Source organism: Pieris rapae, chromosome 14 (assembly GCF_905147795.1).
Source record: "Pieris rapae chromosome 14, ilPieRapa1.1, whole genome shotgun sequence".
In the NCBI taxonomy this organism is placed as follows: Eukaryota; Metazoa; Arthropoda; class Insecta; order Lepidoptera; family Pieridae; genus Pieris; species Pieris rapae.
In genome coordinates, this window is record NC_059522.1 from 6,380,903 (window position 1) to 6,403,527 (window position 22,625).

At 32.8% G+C, this 22,625-nt stretch overlaps 3 protein-coding genes across 4 annotated transcripts; 1 reads left to right on the forward strand and 2 right to left on the reverse strand.

The window, feature by feature from the left end:
* Nucleotides 1-1,052: 1,052 nt before the first annotated feature.
* LOC123689689 (acidic repeat-containing protein-like) lies at nt 1,053-1,695 on the reverse strand. Its single transcript, XM_045630969.1, has 2 exons — nt 1,654-1,695; nt 1,053-1,623 (listed from the first exon to the last, which is right to left on the reverse strand). The coding sequence occupies exon 2, from the start codon at nt 1,621-1,623 to the stop codon at nt 1,219-1,221; it is 405 nt and encodes a 134-aa protein (XP_045486925.1). The 5' UTR covers nt 1,654-1,695; the 3' UTR covers nt 1,053-1,218.
* Nucleotides 1,053-22,614, reverse strand: LOC110997317 (SWI/SNF complex subunit SMARCC2). Of its 2 annotated transcripts, none has more exons than XM_022265420.2 (20): nt 22,354-22,614; nt 22,088-22,207; nt 15,919-16,023; nt 14,638-14,806; nt 13,958-14,112; nt 13,103-13,246; nt 12,316-12,440; nt 11,911-12,017; nt 10,956-11,092; nt 10,079-10,260; nt 9,247-9,388; nt 8,385-8,520; nt 7,224-7,363; nt 6,251-6,431; nt 5,688-5,842; nt 4,803-4,917; nt 4,131-4,277; nt 3,128-3,337; nt 2,702-2,804; nt 1,053-2,104 (listed from the first exon to the last, which is right to left on the reverse strand). In XM_022265420.2, exons 1-20 carry the CDS (start codon nt 22,468-22,470, stop codon nt 1,954-1,956), a joined length of 2,841 nt encoding a protein of 946 aa, XP_022121112.2. In that variant the 5' UTR covers nt 22,471-22,614; the 3' UTR covers nt 1,053-1,953. The 2 variants fall into 2 exon arrangements, with proteins under 2 accessions (XP_022121112.2, XP_022121111.2); XM_022265419.2 differs by having other exon boundaries at nt 15,910-16,023.
* On the forward strand, nt 18,083-21,530 carry LOC110997318 (regucalcin). Its single transcript, XM_022265421.2, has 6 exons — nt 18,083-18,278; nt 18,925-19,060; nt 19,590-19,793; nt 20,012-20,230; nt 20,835-20,947; nt 21,134-21,530. Exons 1-6 carry the CDS (start codon nt 18,198-18,200, stop codon nt 21,380-21,382), a joined length of 1,002 nt encoding a protein of 333 aa, XP_022121113.2. The 5' UTR covers nt 18,083-18,197; the 3' UTR covers nt 21,383-21,530.
* Nucleotides 22,615-22,625: the final 11 nt, after the last annotated feature.

Here is a 22,625-nt window from a genome sequence, read left to right on the forward strand (position 1 = left end):
TAAGAAATTAACGATGTTTTGAAGTTTAATCTTGTAATTTAGTGAATCATGATTTATTGGTTAAAACACATGTTTACAGCTAAATTTTCAATACACTACTGTGTTCATAAGAAAATTTTGCTACTTAAAAAAATAATAATCAAATGTAAACAAATATATCTATGAATCCATCCATTGTTTTGTATAGTGTATATGTACTGTAGTGTAAATTTATTTGTGTATTTTAAAATTAAATTTACGCTTTACCGTTTGTTCTAATAAAAAAAGTCGACGACGTGTGTCAGGCACTGGTGGCTGATCACCTACATGCCTATGAGTTTTAAAAATTGATCATGAAACAGATTCAGAAATCTGAGGCCAAGACCAAAAGAGGTTGTAGTGCCACTGATTTTTTTTTGTTTGTTCTAATACGCCCAATTGAATAGTTAACATAACTGAAACGTATTACTATGTTATTTTAAAAAATCTTGATCAAGGTTTGGGCATAGAACGAAACCAAAGCGGGCTGTATGTTTGCTTTTGAACAGTATTTATCAACTACCAAATGGAACGCTGGTAGGAGCACAGTAAAATAGACAATTTAATACAAAAAATAATAATGCAAAAGTAGTTCCCGAGTTAATTGTGTTCAAGTAGCCAAATTTTTCAGGCTTATTTTTAGTATAGATTTTATTAAATATATGTTTTTATTATTATTATTTGTAGGTACAATTGAATATTTCGATAATATCGAAAAATTGTCATAACTGAAAAAATAAAAGGTCACAAAAAACACTGAATAATGATACTTAATGCGATAGTACGAGTACATGTAAAATATGTTCTTATTGTTTGTTTAAGGGTAAAAATACACACACATACTAACTATAGAAACTGGGTGGCCATATCTTTAAAAGTAAATTTACTTACTATGTTGCCATGGGTACGAGGTTTTTCAATAACCGTGGTATTTAGAACTTGTATATTAATTTAGGCGTATTTTATGCATCTATTGACGATTATGAGACTATTACCTTTTCCATATAATATGAAGGTATATTAAAGACAACAACTCGATTTAAACGTGTTTAATTATGACAATAATCAAATATGCTTATGTGTTTTACGACTATAGTTGTTTATTATTTATTGCATAGGCGCGAAACACAGAAAAGGCGTAAGGTGCAGGCATCTTGCTGCTTCAAAACGCGTCACAAAATGTACGTAAACGGCACGTTGTTAATTATACTCAACGTGCACGCGCACGTCGTTTCGTCGCCTGTCCCGCATATTAATGAGTTGCAGCAAAGCGAGCGCATCTTCGTCATCTGAAGATGAAGACATGTTATCTTCGTCATCTGAAGATGAAGACATGTTATCTTCGTCATCTGAAGATGAAGACATGTTATCTTCGTCATCTGAAGATGAACACATGTTATCTTCGTCATCTGAAGATGAAGACATGTTATCTTCGTCATCTGAAGATGAAGACATGCTATCTTCGTCATCTGAAGATGAAGACATGTTATCTTCGTCATCTGAAGATGAAGACATGTTATCTTCGTCATCTGAAGATGAAGACATGCTATCTTCGTCATCTGAAGATGAAGACATGTTATCTTCGTCATCTGAAGATGAAGACATGTTATCTTCGTCATCTGAAGATGAAGACATGTTATCAAGATAAAGTCAACCTCCGTAATGACTCTTTGTGCCTCTTCGCCTCTTTGATATAATTTAAGTCGCATCCGTGCCTTATCTGTTTCGCGCCTTCACCTTGCCCCTTTTCTGTATGTTAGCGCCTTATGATGACTTTTAAAAATGGGTGAGTATAAAACACTCCATCGTTTCCTTCCTTACAATATCAAGCTATCAGTTGAAGCGTATGTTCTACAATTACTTCTATTCTAAATAAAAATAGACTTTATTTCTAGGTGAATAAGAACTAGGAGTTAGCTTATATTAACTTATTACTTAAGGGTGATGATGCGGAGTTGGTTGATGAGGCGGCTCGTGTCCTGTTTCAGTTGGGGGCGGTCCCACTGTAACTCCCGGAACCCCGGGAACGCCCGGTACTACTCCCGGGACGGGAACGCCAACTGGTGCACCGCTTTCCGCCTGTAACCTGTTGAATATATTTAGTAAATCCAGTCTGAAAAAGTTAAAACTAAAGCCTATAAGAAACGATACCAGATACTTCATATTAGCTATCGTTTTTTTACTATTATGAAAGTGATATACATGAAAAGATATAAAATTATTTCTTTCTGACTGTTGATTTTCTGTGATCTGTCAAAACTGACGTTTAATTTAATTGGAATATTGAGAGTTTGTTAGTCTGTGGGTTTTTGCATTGTCACTTGAATTTTTACAAGAAGTATTTTTTGTTCGAATATTTTCTGATTTTACTTAGGAACTAGATTAAATGAATTGTTCTGAAGAACTTTTCGGACATCCATAGATAACAATAGATCACGTAACATACGTAGATAATAAGTAAATTTCGCAGAATTTTTCAAAAAACCTTTGCTTAATTGCTATCATTTATTGATAATCATTTTATTACATATATATGCTCACTGTTGCTAAAACTGTTTTATTTAAGTATTTGTTTGTTTTTTTTTATACTGTATATACCTCTTATAGGAAGTGCAATTATTTTAAAATTTAGATTGGTTGTAATGCCTATTTAATCAAATGGTACGAGGTTATAGAAAATTACCTCTGAATGGCGTGGTTTCTAGCACGGAACTCGGCCGCCTTTAACTGTTCCAAATGGAACTGCTGTCTTTCCTGGATCAACTGCTGTCGTTGATATTCTAGACCTAAAGATTAACAAAACACGTTAGAAACGAAACTTAAGCTGTAAGTTATCTATAAATATTTTCGATAATTTTATATATATTATATAGATGGTAATTGGTATGTAATGTGATATCGCACGCACTAAGCCAGAGGGCAAGTGTGTCGCCGGCCTTTTTTATCTTTTTAAGTTTATTTTGATCTGATTAAAAAAAAATCCTTTTTAACATCCGAGTATATACTTTAACATTTAACCAAACAAGAGGATAAAATGCGCTTTTAAATTTAATAACTGGAATTTATATTAAAATAATGAATATCTATTCAATTTTTAAACAAAGATTACCTTCTCTTTCCCGCTCCATAGTCGCCTCCAGCTCTTCAAAGTGTCGCAACTTTATCTCCAACTTCTTCATCTGCGTCTCCACGAGAAGAGCCACGAGGGACTTGATCTTCCTCTCTTCGACGCCCGCCAGATGTTTCGCCTTAACCGCCGCAGCAGCAAGTGCTGCAGCCGCTGCAGATTGCAGCTTCGCGTCTACCACTGCTGGTGGATCTGAAGAGGTTTAAAGTGAATAAATTAAAGAAAAACACTTTTTTACGGATTATAGTTATGTATTATTGTATTTAAACTTATAATTATTTGGACATAATTTTAAATTTAAAGCACGCGAAACGTCGGTTTAAATTTAAAATTATGTCCAAATAATTATAAGTTTAAATACAATAATACATAACTATAATCCGTAAAAAAGTGTTTTTTCTTTAAATGTGTAAAAGTTATGTTAATAAAAGACAATACTATGTGCAACAGTACGGTGAATAAATTACTTGTACGAAAGGTGAAACTAAATGCTTGTACAAATAATATTTTTTCAGAAAACTCACTGCAACTATGTCGAAAAACCAAACTTAAATAAAAAACGAAAATATCTAGTAGTTTATGTTATAAGTATCTTCGGATAATCTTCGGATTAATAACATAAACTACACAATACATATAATTTATATTCTCACTTCTATTTCATTTACTTTCCTAAATCACTTCATTACGGTATGGGTACATTTTATTACCTCTTAGGTTTGGTATATACGATGAAAACAGAAAAAAAACGCCTCCCACAAAGCTAGGAAGATATAATAAAAGAGATAGCGGGGAAAGATTGAATAAAAATGGTGAAGATAAGATACAAATGGATGAATTTGGTGAGATTTATTTCACTTCGTTGGTGGTCGTGTAAAAATATTATAATTTTTATCGAAAATTAACCGAAATCTCGCGAGATTGTAACTTTTAATCTCACAAGATCACCACAGAATTATTTATTTATACACAAGTAAGTTCTTACCCTGCGCAGGCGGTGTTTCTTCTTCTTTAATCTCCTTTTCTTCTGCCGGCGGCGCTGCTTCTGCTTCTTCCTTGACCTTTGCTTCTCCACTTGCCTCCCCTTCCACTTCCATGGGCTCAGCTTTTACTTCGCTACCTTCCTTCTTTTCTGTGTAAGAAGTATTTAACAACGCTATCAAAACTGAGCACGTGTGAATTCTTATTATTGCAATGCCATCTTATAGTTTGAAGGTTAAGATGCATTTTACAATGCAAGTAGGTGATAAGCCTCCTGTGCCTAACACACGCTGTCAACTTTTTGGGTCTAACTAACCTAACCTAACCCAAGCCGGTTTACTCACGATGTTATTCTTCACCGTTTGAGCGAATCAAAAATGCGGACCTAGACAGAAAGTCCATTGGTGCTAATACCCGAGAATCGAACCTACGATATCAGGTGAGATGACAATGAGAGTCGCATGCTAAAACCACTAGGACAACACAGCTCAAATATCATTATTAAATTTATGGTATTCACTATAATATAGTTTAAACCATCATATAATTTTTATATAATTTTTGTTCTTACAAAATATTTAACTTAAACAAATCATAGACAACAGTCACATGTTTTACATGAGACAGACGATGTTTTAACAAAAGAAATTCATTGATATTTAAAGATTCAAATTACCAGGTGGATTTTCAGGCGCTGTACCAGCGATGCCAGTACTCGCGAGCGCGGCTTGAGGGCCCACAGCACCTGCGGCTCGCACGTGGGCCTCCATCATGGCTGCTGGTACTTCGTCCTGGAAAAATATACATTACTTGAAGCCGTTATACAATGACTCGGGTCAACCTGGACCTAGAGCCTTATTTTTTCTGTAAAAATGTTTAGTTTTTTTTTCGTACATATTTATAGGCAGCGGCACGTAAGTCTAGCGCTGGCCGATACGTGGTGGGCATTGCTGCGTATGTGTACTGTGGTGCGGGGGACGGAATGCGACTGGAGAGCCAATCGACGCTCTTCATTCCGCTAGCCCCCTTCAGGTACCTTATTATTTACTTCTGCGCAATAACGGTCAGCGCTAGAGTTTCGTGCCGCTACTTGTAGTAAACGTATGTTTAAGAAGTTTTAGAAATATGACTGCCCCAAAATTTACTTTATTGGTGTTAATTTCTGTGGGTGTTTGTTGGAAGGATGTTTAAATGTTTGTTAACCCTTTTATTAGAAGCTGGGAGTTACTTAGATCGTTTAAAATATTAGCTAACATAAAATTAGGGATTAGTAGGGTTGCGAGGCTGAATTAAAAAAGATCTAAATTGGCTTACTGAAGGATTCTTAAATCTATTTGACACTTACCTATAAAGAATATAACTTTATTCAACAACAAACCAGGAAAGGAGAATGTTATATTACAATTTATGAGTGTGGGAACTAAAGGGCTTTTGGCTTCAAGTGTGCGATAATTGCTAACATACATATATGTAACCAATTGTAAACTGTGACCAATTTCACAGCACCTCAAAAAATTGAGAAATTAGGGTACACACAAACACGCATATAAACAAATTTTACCTTGATAGCAGCAAACTCGTCCATCGCAGCCCTGGTGGCTTTGGAAGCAATGCGTGGGTCGACCACAGATGCAAGGAAGGCCACGGTGCTCATTACCGGATTTCCGGTTTTGCTGAATGGGATTGGTTGGTAGGCGAGAGGACCCAGAACACCACCTGGTATGACGTTTACAAATGTATAACCGAAAATGTGTAGAATTTTTTATATGTTAAACTATATACAGTTATAAACTAGCAGCGGCCAAGCGTTGCTGTGGCTAAGGTTTTTGTTATATTATAGTATAGTATTACAAATATAGTAGTAAAAACTTACATCGTCAAATAGAATGTTATAAAAACAATCTGTAGCAATTTAGCGTTTTCTTTGAAATATAAGCATTAATTGTATTTTTTTAATGTTACGTTTTATTTTTTTATTTTTTTCTGCGTACGTACGTACGTGTATGTACTTAGTTTTGTTTTCTGATTCATATATAATATTCGTTTGTATTGTGTAATTGTTATGTATAGCTGAGTAATAAATAATAATAAATTTATATATATATATATAAACCAACTACTCACTGTCGTTGAGGTATGGATCCTCGATCGGCAGCCTCAAGAAGTGTAGAATACACTCATCATGAGTCCTGGTTCCAACGTGAGCTGCAACCCTGTTCCAATCATCCCGGTGGAGTTCCAACGCTTCCAGCAGAAGTAAGGTTTCTTGTTCTGTCCATTCTCGTCCGCGAGTGCCGCCTCGATACTAAAATATATAATAATAAATAAAGTATTACGTCATACTAAAAAAAAACATTTTCGATTCCAGAAGAAAACGAAATCTGCCACCATCAACTTTAATGACGAATGGCTAGCTATGAAACAGCTATAATTTTTTTATAAAATAGCATTAATATGTAAACATTTATCATGTAATCAATATCAAGTAGTGTGCCACATATAATTATGCTAACTAAAATTTTTGAAAACCTCTCAAATTGTTATGAAACTAATGTGATTAATTCAAATTTATATCTACTAAAGCTTAAATATTCCGAACTTTTCCTAACATATCTCAGAGCTAAGCTCTAAAGGCCCTTAAGGCCAACAGCGAGATTCCTTAAAAAAAAGACATATCTTTCTTATATTTGTTTGTTATACAATGTTTAGAAACAAAAAAAAACATTTAATAAGCTTACACTTAATCCGACATTTATTATATTGTTGTATACAATCTGAATCATAGGTTTTTAGGCCGTTTCCTTTTCTAGGGTTCAACGGTCCAAAACAACTAGCAAAATTTGAAGTCACACAAAATACATTCATGTTGGTATTGGTTTTAGGCCATTCTAATATTTAAAAAATGTAAAAAGAATCGACTTACATTACAATAATAATATTAATTAATAATAAAATCAACTACTAAAAATAATATTTCAAATACACTAAGTTTTTACAATGCTAACTATTTGTGAGTTACAAAGTTTGGTTACAGGAACCTGAGTATTCTAAGTTACAGGGTGTCTTTGAAGTTGTATTATAAATAAATTTGAAATACCTGATCCATTTTGAGTCCCGGCGCAGACGAAATCTGTTCAATGGTTGGCTCAGTCTTGACCGAGGGCTCACTTTTAATTGGCGCACCTGCTTCCGTTCCATTAGGAAGACCTGCTTCAACTTTCGGTACTGCTGCGTTTTCTATTATGCAAAGATTTTATTTAAAGTACTACCACTAAATAGTTCTTGACACCAATCGAATTAGTTTTTTTAAATGAATCATATTGCTAAATGATATGTTCAGGTGTAAATGAGTATTTCTGTGTTCATAGATTTAGACAATGATAAGTACCTACATTGTTTCTCAGTATGACTTTTCATATGGCCACAGATTTAGTTTGTTTAAGATACGTAGTACGTATCTTAAACATTCTAAAATTTATGTGCTGCTGACAAAACCAACATTTTCATTGATTTTTTTTTAATTCAGCCGGATAGGCATCCCGCCTAGAAGTTAGTTATCCGGTATCCGGCTGGATAGTATAGAGGCCACCGGATAGGCCGGATACCGGATAGTTACCGGATATCCGTTTCATCTCTAGTTTAAAGCATACTTTAGTTCAAAACTGATGTGGCCGTCAGGTGTAGCGACTGTTTTTAATGAATAATTTGTGATAAATTACTAGAAATCCCATGAAGGCATTGCGACCGGAGTCAGCCGCGAAAGACACAAAGTTTTACTTCTTTTACAAACATTTCTTTCGTTTACATTCACGCAGATGGTCCGCAACTATGGAGACCTGTTCCATTAATAGATATCAGCTATTTGGGTCGGTAAGGGTATACGTTTCGGATTTAAATTTATAGGTCAGTTTCAAAGTGATATTCTTAGTTATTTTTTATGTACCAGTGAATATGTGTGGAAATGTTTTCAATAAGAAATTAATATTAACACCTGTACATGTCATTATCTCAACCACTGCCTTTAACGACTTCCATATATTACGACGAAAGTAGAGTGGTTTCTTCATTGTCGTTTTACGCAAAATCCACTGTTATCCCGGATTGCCAATTTTACTAAAGATTTTTATGAATTGCCGTGTCTGTAAGTTACTGTGGTCGAAAACAGTTATATTGTGAAAGGATTATTTTACTATTTTTTCATTAACCATACGGTGTCATCAAAATGAAACGATATATATAGTGATCATCAGCTAATTACCCAAGATACCCGGTCGTGGTATAGGCTGAGTGGGTCTTGGCTGCAATGGCTGCAACCCAGAAGGGGTATCCGACAACACATGGAAATGAGATGTTGGAGGTGGTCCCATGGCTGTGGGACGTACATCGGCCTCCACCTGTGAAGCATTTAATTTTAAATACTCACTCTCCTTACAGACTAAATCAACACAATAAAATTAGAAATATAATAATATTTATTACATAAGATATATATCATTAGCGGACAGACATCCTGCATGACGTTTCAAGCGATTAGGATATTAAACAAAGTCAGAAAATACCTATTGCAGCGCCATCTGACTGACTGTTTTGTGAATCTAAAACATCTAGGGCGTCACCCAAACGCATATAACAAACTTCATTCAAACCGGTCCAACGGACCGGTCGTTCGGTTTAAGAGGAGTTCAGTGACTTCACATACACACATACAGTAGAATTGTATACATAAGGAAGATGTATCAAACGTAAATATTTGCATACAATATGTATTGAACCTTATCTTATTATTAGAAATAAATCATAAGTTACAAAGGACTAAAACCTCATTGTATAGAAATTAATTCCATTCAACCAGAAACAAGTATTATAGAAATAATGTCTTCTAATAGAGCATTTTCTTTCGAGATGAAAAAAAACCATAGAGTTTAGTATGATGTTAAAGAAAGCTGTGCCGCAAGTTCGGCTATTATATGAATTAATTTATATTACATATCATTAAATAAATAAAAAACCTGTTTTCAAAAACAAAAGAAAAAAATATGTGCGGTAAACATGAAATTTAGGCTTTGTAAATCTACTTTGAGAATTTGGAAGTCACGTTAAAATAATAATAATATGCGAACCTGGTAGTTAATAAGTCCCCATTGTTCTAAGAAGCCGTGTACTCGCATAATTGCGCACACGTCCCCCGCTAGATTACGTCTACAGGCCGTACTCGTGAGATATTCTGTGGGATTCAGGCGGTAAGTGTCGATCATGAAGTTTCTGTAAAAGGTAATTGAAAAAAAAATGAAAATTAATTCACATAACATATATAGAATAGCCAGAAGTGTTGGTGTAAGAATTGTTCGTTAAAGTTGCGTTGAGAACAAAGGTCTCGCCTCGTCTCGAAACGAGTTTTTTTCCAATTTTAGGAAAATCTGTTTCTTGGCGCCTTTTGACAGTCCCATTTGCCGGATATGATACACATCCAGATGTGTTCTGTATCTGTTACAAAACGGATGTTGATGGAGGTTGATTATTTATTTATTTCGCAATACAACTATGTACACCAAAAACCATTTATACTAAGTTATTGCATTGATTTTTTATTTATTTATTCTTCCTCATTATTCTATCTTTACAGTTACTAAAGCGATAGAAAGACACAATAATAACACACTGATTATCCTATATAAATAACACAAATCTTATAACAAACCAATATAGCAAGCAACTCTATTGTTTAACCAGTGTACAAACAAATACGTCTACCTCAAAACAAATTCTGTTTATTATTTGTAATGCTCACTTGAGATATAGCCAAAGATATACAAAAAATATCTTTAGTTCTATATGCCTTTAGAAAAAATCACAATATTAAAATATAAACAGATAAAAAAAAGCCTGACCAGAGATCGACATATATTGTTAAAGATGAAAATAATGTTGAATTTATTTGAAAAATTATATTACCTGTACGCGAGATAGATTTCGGGCGTCTTAGATTTATTCTTGGCGTTAAAGAACTCTTGTAGAGCGCGTTTCTCTATCGTGTGTATGGAGTTGTAGTCGAACCAGGCGGAATACGAGGGCACGACTATGTGGTGAGTCTGGTCTGTAACGTTATCTTCCATCTCTTCCTTTATTATTGTTTCCTGCGAATTCAAAACAATATTTGAACTAACTATTTAAATGAATTGAGCTAATAATTAAGATTTTTGAGCTTTTCTCATATGTTGTTGTCGAATTAAGTATAAGATATATAAATAAAATGTAGGCACTGCAAGCATGCCGCATATATGAAGCATGTTACATGACAATAAGAAAAAGTGCGTGGGTCCAAAGAACACATGTCAGAAGTGATGAAGTTTTTTGTAATTTAATTCTTACTAAGGTAAAAGTCCCAATAGATGATCATTTAACAGTATATGTATCATTCCATGTATTTGTATATCTATAATCACACTGTTTGCACACTGTATACGTGGTAATGATAACATTAATAACTAAAACATTTGGATTTACTACTCTAAAGTAGTCAGATATTAGAATATGTAACTACTAAACGAATACATCTACCAATAGCGTGAATTTTTAGTAAGTCTTCCTTTCTCACACTCTTTCAATCGATCTCAATCTCTCTCTTCCCTTTCTTTGACAAAAACGCTGCACATGTTCGTGACGGTTCCGTTAAAATTTTACCCTCATGCGCCTTAAAAAGTTTCACTTCATACATTAATATTAAATTAAATTCTATTTTAAAGTTTTTAATTAAACATAAAATTAATATTTAACTGGATACTTCGGTGTTCTCTATCCAATAACATTAGATATTTTTATAAACTGGTACCTGTGTGTTGGAATCGCTGTGTTTCCCCTGTGAATCATCGTGCTCTATAGCGGGTGCAGGCGTAGTTGGGGCTTCAGAGGTGGAAGCAGCAGGCTCTTGTGATGCTGCGGCCGCCGTTGAGGATGTAGCTGGAGTTGCTGTAAGATATCATTTTTTAGAATTACTTTTAAACCTACATAGTTCGAGTAGGCAAACATTTTTTCAAGGGGACAATTTAATATATTAATTTAATTAAAATCGGTATAAATGGGAATTTATCAAAATGTTTATTTTGAAGGAATAACGCATCAAATGTTTTACAGTCAGATTAGGACCTAAGTAGGATTTCAATAAACGATTTAGGGGTCTAAACAAGACTTTTATTTAGACTTTAATTATTTTACTTCAAATTCTTAAAAGAACATATAATTAGGATACATTTTAAAATTCCATGTTGAATTTTAATTGAGTTTTTTTATTAGTACTATCTAGAGGTATACTAAAATCAAAGTATTTAAAACTCTCCTTTAAAAGTCTCCCTATTTTTGTTTCCTTTAGGTCCGAATCTCACAAAAGTCATATGCTCTTCTTAAGTATCGAACTATAATGACGTAATGCTGTTGTAGTGACAACAAAAAAGATAATTAAGAATTCCAAGACGTTTCTCTTTAAGCACTTTTTACTTTACTTTGCTTTTTACTTTACTACTTGTTATGTGATAATGCCGCAGACCATGGAGACTCAATGCCTTCTCAAGCACGTTTTATTTATTTATTTATTTACACTTCGTTGCTAAAGAAATACAAATAACACAGTATATATAAATTACAAGGGATGCAACGGGCGGCCTTATCGCTAACAAGCGATCTCTTCCAGGCAACCCTAGTAAGAATAGAAATAAATAAAGAAAAATGATTTTAATTTTTTTTCTTAAAGGACCCTAAGTTTGTTTATTGTATTAATTTGCATGACTTACGTTCAGGTTGTCTTTCCACTTCAGGCGCGGGAGTAACATCAGTGTTGTCTCGTGATGCGTTGTCCTCCTCTTCATCAACATCATTTTCTCGTTTTTTGGCTCCACGACTGAGAAGTGAAATAATATATATATATTAATACCGTAAATGCTCTTTTTTTCATATCCTAAAATGCGTATACATACGTAGATACGTACGTATATGTCAAATAATAACATATCATATTAAAAGACAGTAGAACTACCATTTTCATGATATTTCCATTTGATTTTGATGTTTTACAGTTCGTCCCGGTTTATTTTAAACTGTTAAAATCATACTCATACAAATGTTTTCAATAATTTAAGAAGGAACTTAGTTAAGTTTAGACGTATGACAAGCGAATAATAAATGTTGTTTTAATTTACCTCTTCCTTTTGCTGTGTTTTTGTGGGGGTGGGGACGGCGAGCGTTTCCTCTTTCCCTTTTTGCTCTTTGATGACGGTTCACCGCCGGCAATTAAGTCGTCTACTGATAGACGCAGTTTGTGCACCTACAATGGTTAAATATCATTATATTGGTCTTACAATTGTCACGCCCCATTTTCCCTAAATAAAAAATTTTCAATTAGCCATCAAGACATTTGACATTACGTCAAGTATTGTTGATTGCCTTCCAATTTGATCACATGTCAAAGAATTCTATAAGTGTTTAAGTTAAGTTATTAAAGTATTTAATTAAATTGCTTATGTGCGAATACGAAGTGTAAGTCGCTGACCACGACTGTTGTATAAAAATTGTAAATTACGATAATAAACGTTTAATTCAGTTAATTTTTTTTTTTAATAAGTAATGAATTCCACAAATAATGCAATATCGTAAAAAATGCAATAGTTTTTAAAAATTTACTTGTCGTGAATTATTATAATTAATATTAATTTGATAACGTTATCATATATTTCAATAATTTATGATGAAGTTATAAAATATTATAAGGATTGACTATAGTATGATTCATATGTAATATCTATGTAAAATTCAATTTAAGACAAATTTGCACGCCATTGTATGTGTATAAGAATATGCGAACATTCGATTGTACCACCAAAACATTATTGCATCATATTCTTGCAAATAAATATTATTAATATATCACGCCCATCATAGACCTTTGGATAAATTAGTCATTACTCATATTTTGAACTGTCAGATTACCTTCTTCTTTCCATTAGCATCAACTTCATAGTCCTCTTCATTCATCCATTCGTTATAATTTGGTACATCCAGCACCCAAGTGGCGGACACACGGTACGGCTCTGACCTATTGCAGTCCCAATTAGCTGTTTCTGGAACATCTACCTGTAAATTCATATAAACATTCCTAATTAAGTAAAGTAGGATGTGACCCTTGTCGCATTCCGAGCATGTCATGACAAGTCCCGACCTACCAACTACTTAATGTCTCCCAGTATGTGACAGATCGTAGTGAAAAAAAAGACAAAAAAAAATATAAACATTTCTATTATCAAGTTCTAATCCACTTGCGTCATCTGAAATCATAGCTCATTTATATTTCACTACGTCTTCAGTCAAGTCAAATCCATGATGTAGGAAAAATTAACGAATAAGCAACACAGCAAATTTTGGTTTTGGTAAAAAATATTTGTTGAATACTTTTTTTGTTTTTTTTTTGATGTGAAACATCTATAGCCGCACGTAAAACCGATTTCTGGCGTGGCGACGCATGCCGTGGCGACTCGTGTATGTGATATACACATCAAACAAGGTACAGTCTAAATGCAGTAGTAAATTTCACATAAAAAATATTTAATGAAAATAATGTTTATTCAACAAATAGTCATCGTTATCTGGAAAAAAATCGTAATATTTTATTTTATCATTATGAGATATTTACCTGGTTCCTATCACACTCTGTTCTTTTCTGCATATTACTTTTACAAAATAATGTCGATGTTTCACATTTACCAGGCATCCCGTGACGGCTCACATTTTTTTTGTTGAATTGATTATTGTCATTGATTAAAAAATTGCGAAACAATCAACACTCACCGGTAAATCAGCTTGTGCCCACGTATCATGGCTGTCCGGGAAGTAGTACCAGTGGATGAGGGCATGGTTACCTTTTCTGAAGACCGGCCTTGCATATTCTTCTTCCAGCGGGTCAACTGCTGGATATATTATGTGGGTCGCGTCTTCTTCGTCATCTGTTACATGAATTACATTTTTATTCATCTGAATAGTTTAATAAAACTTACTTTGAAACATCTTAGCCAGCATCACCATCATCAGCAACATGTTTAGTGTTAAAATAAAATAAATCAGTGGCGCTACAACCTCTTTAGGTCCTGGCCTCATATTTCTGAATCTGTTTCATGATCATTTTTTAAATTTAATAGGCAGATCAGCCTCCAGACCCTGACAGACATCGTCGACTTTTTGGGTCTAAGACATGTCGGTTTCCTCACGATGTTTTCCTTCACCGTTCGAGCAAATGTTAAATGCGCACATACACAGAAACTCCATTGGTGCACAGCCCGGGATCGAACCTACGACCTCAGGTATGAGCGTCGCACGCTGAAGCCACAAGGCCAAGGTTTTTCTAAATGGTTAAATCATGAATAGATAAAACAAAAAAACATCAAAGTCAACGATATAAAAACGTATAAAAGGCATTGACAATATAGATTTTACAATTGCCAGAATATAATACACTTTTTTTTAAAACTCACCGCAAACTTCAACTTGATGATTGCTAATGATATCCTTAACTTTATTAGCAGTGGCCTTATCAACTTCGGGGCGTATGTAGATACATGGTGAACGGATCACTTCAGCGGTCAGAAGAGCCGACTCTATTTCCATCATCATCTGAACGTTCAGGTCTTTCCGAGACGGGTTCTGCAAAGGAAATATCGGGGAAAGGGAAGAAAGGGGACCTAATTAATTTTATCATATCGATGGTCAATTGTCAAGCCTGTCAATGTCACAGTGACACAGGGTTCTTTTTGAGGATAAAAGTGTCTTGGTTAGTTTTTAAAATAAGAATTGTGTATTAGGGTTATCAATAAGGATTTTAAATAGTATTAAAGCTAAACTTTTACTATGGACTATTATTGTAAATCACACAACTATTTTGAAAACAAAACATGCACACAGGGGTGAGTCATATTACCCAGATTAGTGACAAAACAGAACACAAATATGATTTACAATATTTACATTTAAAACAAACCCATACCTTTAATGACCCTGCGTGAAATGAAAGGTAGGAGACCCGAGAAATGATACTTTTCTTCTAGAAATCTAGGTACCTAAAGACTATTTTTCTGAGAGAAGATTGGGACCAAACCGACTTCAAAGGCTTTTTTCTACAAAAAATATTATTTATTCCTTCATTAAATCATTAGATCACTGAATTTTGATGGATATTGGATTTAGAATTAAACATATGAAAAGCTTAAATACACTGGTCAAACTAAAGAATTTTACTTGGTTGAAGTCGGTTATATTAAAAATATACCTATGCTATACTTGTGGAAGAATCTTGATAAAAATATTGTGTAACTAAAGTGTATAATGTAAAGGTTAATCATACCATAAATCGTGCTTTTGGAATGGCCAACGCGACACTAAATACAAACCAAATACGTATTTATAAACAATAATTTTAAATTATTATTGCATTGTTAAGAGGGTTTTAAAAAAAAGTAATAAGAGGTAATAAAAAATATAGACAACACTTAAATATACACATGAATTTAAGATAATATACGTATTAACATAAATATGTATAGAAAATATTTATTCGTAAAGATTCGTTTGAAATTACTTCTAAATCATTGATTATTGCTATTGGAGAATATTTGCTCCAAGTTTGTTTGGTTTTATATTTCTTTGTATTCTATGAAAATATGAATACGCTATTAGTTGTAGAAGTATCGCGCCAGCATTGTTAGCCTGTGGGGGTCGGCGTGAGAGGCAGCGTGCGAACGGGTGCATACCTTACCGACCTGGAAGTCGAACTTGCGCCACCGCTGCTCCGACTTGAAGCGGAACATGGTGGATAGCACTGTGCACAGCGAGCCACCCGGCTTCATGTCCATGAACACTTTCATCTGAAAATATTCACTTTAAAATGAGATAATAAATAATCAAATTTTACGTTATTATATGAGTATGAGACAGCCCCCGTAAGTAGTCAGAGACACTGGGGTTGGGGTTGACTCGCTACTTCCCTTATTTGTACATATTCTCATAGTTTCTCTCATAGATTTGCTATGAACTTATTCTATGCATGCGTGTTTGTGTATGTGCGCATGTGTGTGTGTGCTGTGTGTGTTTGTGTGTGGGTGTGTACATGTTGGTAAGTATATAATTAGGTATGTATGTCTCAAACTAGCGAACTCGTACTAAAATGTGCTCAGTTTCCTCATATGTTAGAGTTTTTAGCCAATCTGTTTTAACTTTCTTACATTCATACTAAACTCTAGGATGAAGTTTAAGTTTAGAGTTTATTTTGTTGTAAATATTATATGAAGGTTTATTAATGTTTTTCCTCTTCATAAATATACTTTGAATATAAGTTAAATTATGAACTTGGTCCGGTTGATATAGACATTCGAAATAATAATAATTCCCACAGAGCCAAATAGTATGATATGTATAAAAGACACAAATAGGTTTTTATACTTGTCTTAAGTGCCTGATTATGTATATACGTGGCTTATATGTGCATATCATGTATTATGTCACTCCTTAGCATCACGATATCTCAGGAGTGTTTTAGGAAAAAAATTATGAAGATCATTTTGGTAGAGAATTTAGCGCTCTACAATTTCGGTTTGAAACCTTTTTTCAAAAACTAACCGTTTTCGAGAAAAAATAAACAAAACTAAAATTTTAACCTTTGAACCCAAATAACTTTTTTAGCACACATGGGATCGATGGGGATTTTAAAACTTTATTTGTAATGCTTAACCCCAGTTCTCCACCAAAATTTGGCTCTGTGGGAATAATTGTTATTTAACCACTATTTTTGTGTCTAAATTGACCGGACTAACTGGTAAGATTCATTCTCTCTATCCGCTTAAGAATGCATAGTGCAGTGATGATAATAGTGCTGATGAATTTCCTCATTTGCAACACAGGGCTTGAATGATAAATTTATTTATCATTATTTAATATAATTTTAACAGTATACATGCTAACACAGGTTTTAATGAATATTAGAAAAAATTATGAGTACCTAAAAATTATTAAATTATTATAGTTAAAATTCTAAACAATGTTTCTTTTTGTAAATTAATAAAGGTCATGCGTTTGTAAAAATAAGGCAATTAAGCATTTTCCTTGTATCAAACATTAATATTTAAAGGCCATGGAACAAAGGGGTTATAAAAAGATATTTTAAAACATATCTGGCAAGGAACCCATAAAACTTTCCAAATATGTTTCAGAAATTGTTTGCAAAATAATCGATTGCCATTACGGATTGCTATAAATCATAACCATTGTCTGATCCCTTCAAGCGATTGTCCCACTAACCTAAAAAGCAATTTTGTATTTAATAAAAAGTACAGACGCATCGGAAGGACCCGATTTAAGAAATAAAGAACAAGGTCGTGATCACAAACCGTTTCGAGTTTATATCTCTTTGACGAAATAAAGATATCTTTAAGTACTTTGAGATATTATGTCAATGTGAATTTTATCGTAACATGCCAATATTTGGAAAACTATGATGTAATCATGTCTTTACTTAAAATATTCAATGTTTTTCTGAATAATTCGAAATGTAAATGATGTTTTGTCAAAATATTATCCTGTGTATACAATAATAGACAATGATACACTAAAGTAACAAAGATCCACTAGAAATAGTAAAAGCTGTGTATTATGTTATGACTGATTTAATTTTTAAAAAATGAATAAACTTTTTTACTACTACTAAAAAATACGCAGCTTCGCAAAGCACTATTTATAAGTAACTAAACAGGAATTAGTAATATAAAATAAGTAATTTATAAACATAATTAAATGTTAATTGTTTTCCTTACAATTCTATCGTCTTGAATTATAATGCAAAAATATATATATATATATATAATATATATAAAAGTTGCGTGGTTTCTCAACCTAGACATGACCATGGGAAGTTTTTGCTCTATCTCTGTCGACGAAACTAAATACAATTCGTTCGATTTCATTAAGCAACAGACGTGTTGTTGCATTGCGTGAAATTTATTCTTAATTGTTTTTTTTCGACGTTAGCTCATATAATTATTGAAAAATGTGGTTTTATTTAAGCTGTGCTATTTTATGTATAGTTTCAGCGAATGGATACAAATCATCGACACCATTTATAAAGAATGTAAGTTGAGGGTCATATATTTTACTAATAAATACATTGATCGAAATTATTTAGGATTTGTGTTTTAAGTTGTATTGGCCTAGCATTACTAAGGGTCTGTTTCACAATGTCCGGATAAATTACAAATAAGCTATTTATTACTTACTGGTAGGATAAACAGTATTTTTGCGTTTCACGACTGTCAGATAGCTATTCGCCATGAAACGCGAAGTTTCTTATTCGGAACTTTTATCTTTCGAATAATTTATGTGTTGCATAGCTATTTGGTACTTTATCCATACATTGTGAAACAGGCCCTTAACCTAGTAATTATATAATAACAATAAGAACTTTTTAACTGGCGATTTAATTACGCTCACGTTCTAAATGAAATGAAATATATACCTTTATTTGGAACATTAGATCATCATGGTATCACTTATTCCACGTCATTAAATTCGAATCTGTTGGCATCCCTAACTCATCGGCAAAGAAGACAGAGGGTGTTGTATCAAAAATAAGCTGTTCAAATTTGACATTCTAATTCGCATTAGAAAAAACCTACCAATCAGAACTTTCGTGTCTGTTTCAATTTCGATTCTGATATGAACGAAGACATAACCTGATATATCCTTTGAACACAACCGTTAAAAATAGTCAATTTCAGTTAGTACGTGGCGGAGACCACTTCGAAGGCCCACATTGGGCAGACAATGAAAATGCTTTATACTGGACAGATATAAGCGCGCAAAAAATCTACAGACTCGATGCAGAAACCGGAAACGTGACAATACGGGAAATAGGTATGCTTGCCGGTAGTGAAGCAATAAAATTTCTTTCGACAATAATTCTAAACAAATTATATACGCGTTGATGTAATGTATAAGAAATAAAACAAATATTAGTTTTTGTAGTACTTTTGTCGGATCGATTTCGAAAACAAGTAATATTTTGTACTATATGTAAAGGGGCCATGGGCGCTTGAATAGGTATCAAATGTCATATTTCATCATTTTCATGTAACATAAAAATTAAACACAACAACATTATTACTCAATTTATATAAGGAAAAATAAGCACTATGCCGATGAATTTTCTGTACACATACTTTTGTATTGTTATTATATTGTTTAAAGTATGTTATAATTATAACATAGCTCGATTTAAGCTGCTGAGGCATTGAGAGTCTTGTCAAGCATTCAAAACGTCGTATTGAGTAAATAATCTAGAGATTTTGCATTTATATCCATGAAAGCAGTTTCATGGATATAAAAGAATAATTTTTTTGCAGTATACGGCCAGTATATTTCAAGGATAATAATTTTTTTTTAGTATACGGCCCCGTCTCATTAGTAGTCACCGTTAAAGACTACCCGAAGTTGATATTAGTATCATCACGAGCGGAGCTATATCTACTATCGTGGGATTCAGAACAAGGAGACAGTGCCTTGAGGTTGTTAACAGCTGTGGATTTGGGCAAACCTGACAACCGCATTAATGATGGCAAAGTTGATAGACGGGGAAGGCTATGGTTTGGTAACAATTTTTTAATAAAAAATGGAGACCCTTTTAATATCTACGTCACACTACGTATTTTATTAAAGAAAGATTGAGCAGTTGCACTTTTAAGTAACGTTTCTTTACTTAAAAGCCTAAATTAATAACTTAATAAATTAGTTTCATTTTAAGTTGCCCCCCTCCGATGACGGTAATTTTAAAATTTACGGCATATTATATAATTACTAAAATTCCAGGAACAATGGGCAAGGAGGATGAAAATGGTGTAGAGAAAGAACAAGGTACACTTTATATGCTAACAAAGGAAAACTATATCAACCCCGCAGAGAAAGTAATGCCTGTATCAATATCTAATGGCATTGCATGGACTTCAGACGATCTGTTCATGTTTTACATTGATTCTGTTTTGAGAAACATTCAAGTTTTCGATTATGACATGGATACTGGTTCTATACGTAAGTACATTAGTTTATAATCTGTGACAGTTGCAATATAATTCATTGATGAAATATATTGTTATGCAATTGAAAATACAGCAATGTAAATTCGAGATCCAATACACCTCAATTTCCTATGAATCAATAATAGGATCGTATGTACTCAAATAGGTGACCAGATTTCTGTGCTTGATGCCTAAATCAAAAATTATTGAAAAGGTATCAAACCTAATGTTACAAAGGTTTGCAATTCTTATTACAGCACCAAAAGATTTAAGAATAAATTGCTATTGTGGAGGTGTTTATTTAAATAATTAAATTTGAATAAAAGAAAAAAGAGTATTTCGATGGTTTCTTCATAGTTTTACTTTTATAGCATCATCATCTAACATAAAGTTATTAGGTTGCTTTTGTGACTAGTCAAGTCAGTAGACCCTTACAATTATTAGACGAGAAATAATAATAACTTCATAATATATATGTATAATCTTAGTTATAAAATTATAAATATAATTTAACTATAAATTAATTTTATATAAATGAGGTTTTTTTAGATACTTTATATTTTTTGTATTACTTATAAATTATTATTATTACAAAGTATATTTTATGTAAATTGCAGGTAACAGAAGAACTTTATTTGATTTTCAAATAAATAATGTCACTGGAGTTCCCGATGGTATGACTATAGATACAGATGGAAATCTTTGGGTTGCTTGCTATGATGGTGGAAAGGTAACTTGTAATAAAAAAATACTCTTATTTTGAACTGAATCTTAAAGTTAAAGAATCTTAAAATGATTTTAAAACTTAAAATTTTACATTTCATAAATGAGTATTTAGATTTACCAAAAACTAAAATAATATTTCTTTTCATTTCTCTTTATACAAATATGTTAATATGATTATTATTTGAATCAGGTTATTAAAATAGATTCAAGGGCTGGAAAGCTCTTAGAGCAGCACAAAATGCCTGCTAGCAAAGTGACATCAGTAATATGGGGTGGTCATAACTTTGCAACATTATTTGTTACTACAAGTAAACGGGACCTCAATTCTATGCAACTAGCTCAAGAACCTGAAGCAGGATCACTGTTTGCAATTGAAAACACTGGATCAAGAGGATATCCAAGTAATCAGTTTATTTTTCCAAATGCTGATTTATATTGATATAAATAAAAAAAAAAAAGTATGATGTTTTTTTAATGTTATGTTTGTTTTATAGTGCATCATTGTAAACTTATTTGATATGTTGTGTATATAGCAATAATTACTTTATATATTTAAAGATTTTTTCACAATATATACATTGAAAGTATTTTGAGTTATCTTTTACAATATGTATTTATTTATTATTTATTATCTATTATGTTTTATTTTATTTATTTATTTAGTACTCCTACAGCTAACATAAATTATATATAATTACAAACAAATACACTGAGAATATAGCCAAAGATGGAATACATGATACATTTAACAACAAAAAGATTTATAAAAGGGAACAAACAAACAAAAATATTTAATACATGTGACTAATTGTGATTTAATTTATTTAACTAAGCCTAAATTAGTTGTGTTGTGTGATGATGTAAAAGTGTGGGTATGTATGTGATGGTGTGTATGTAGGGTGGGCTCATGATGTGGGCAGCATTTTCTACATATTTTTCATTTGTTTCTAAATACACCCACCCTAGCATATTGGTCCTCATACAGAAAGTTTTTTAAACAAATATACATTAACTTATAAGAAAACTATTCATATTCCAATCTGTTAACTATGGATTTTTTACAAAAAATGGTTTCACATCTCTTAAAAGAAGATACAAATAGACCATAGAGAGAGAAATATAGTAAGTATATAGTAAATCTTACCGGAAGCCTCAGGAAAGGTGGATCTGTAGCATTTTTACCTAGTTTATTTTCTTGGTATTGAATAAGTTGGATAACAAGTTGTGCTAAGCCTTCTTTCGTTGGTGGGTCAGTTTGAACGTGCTGAAAATAAATAGCTTTGAAAGAAGGGCAATAAAAGGTTTTTATGTATGTATGGTCAATTTACACTTGACATTTATTAGTAAAACTATTAAATCTATCATCTACACTACCAAAACATCATTGAGTAAAATAAATCATCTAATTACCTTTTTGCAGTTCTTTTGCAACCACACACGAATTTGATCGAACTGTGTTAGGCATTCCGATGATTGAAAGAAGTCCACATTAGGACCCCCATCCTTTTTGGGACCCAAAGTAGTCATGTTTTTTATTTACTTCCAACTACAAAACTTTATTTACTGTTATAATATTGTCAAAATTTACTAATTATATATATAGTAAGGAAATAAAGAGTAAGTTTATCTTATAAACACCAAACCTAAACTCTAAACCCGGAGAAATTGACACAATATGCAAG

What these genes read in the sequence shown, in the direction of transcription:
- LOC123689689 (XM_045630969.1), bottom strand. Translation starts at nt 1,623, where the DNA reads ATGTCTTCATCTTCAGATGACGAAGATAACATGTCTTCATCTTCAGAT.
- LOC110997318 (XM_022265421.2), top strand. Translation starts at nt 18,198, where the DNA reads ATGTGGTTTTATTTAAGCTGTGCTATTTTATGTATAGTTTCAGCGAAT. An exon ending in CGTGACAATACGGGAAATAG is followed by an intron (nt 19,061 to 19,589) that starts GTATGCTTGCCG and finishes ATTTTTTTTTAG; the next exon opens with TATACGGCCCCGTCTCATTA. An exon ending in CATGGATACTGGTTCTATAC is followed by an intron (nt 20,231 to 20,834) that starts GTAAGTACATTA and finishes TGTAAATTGCAG; the next exon opens with GTAACAGAAGAACTTTATTT.
- LOC110997317 (XM_022265419.2), bottom strand. Translation starts at nt 22,470, where the DNA reads ATGACTACTTTGGGTCCCAAAAAGGATGGGGGTCCTAATGTGGACTTC. An exon ending in GAAATCTATCTCGCGTACAG is followed by an intron (nt 9,389 to 10,078) that starts GTAATATAATTT and finishes TACCTTTTACAG; the next exon opens with AAACTTCATGATCGACACTT. An exon ending in ACGAGTTTGCTGCTATCAAG is followed by an intron (nt 4,918 to 5,687) that starts GTAAAATTTGTT and finishes ATATTTTTCCAG; the next exon opens with GACGAAGTACCAGCAGCCAT.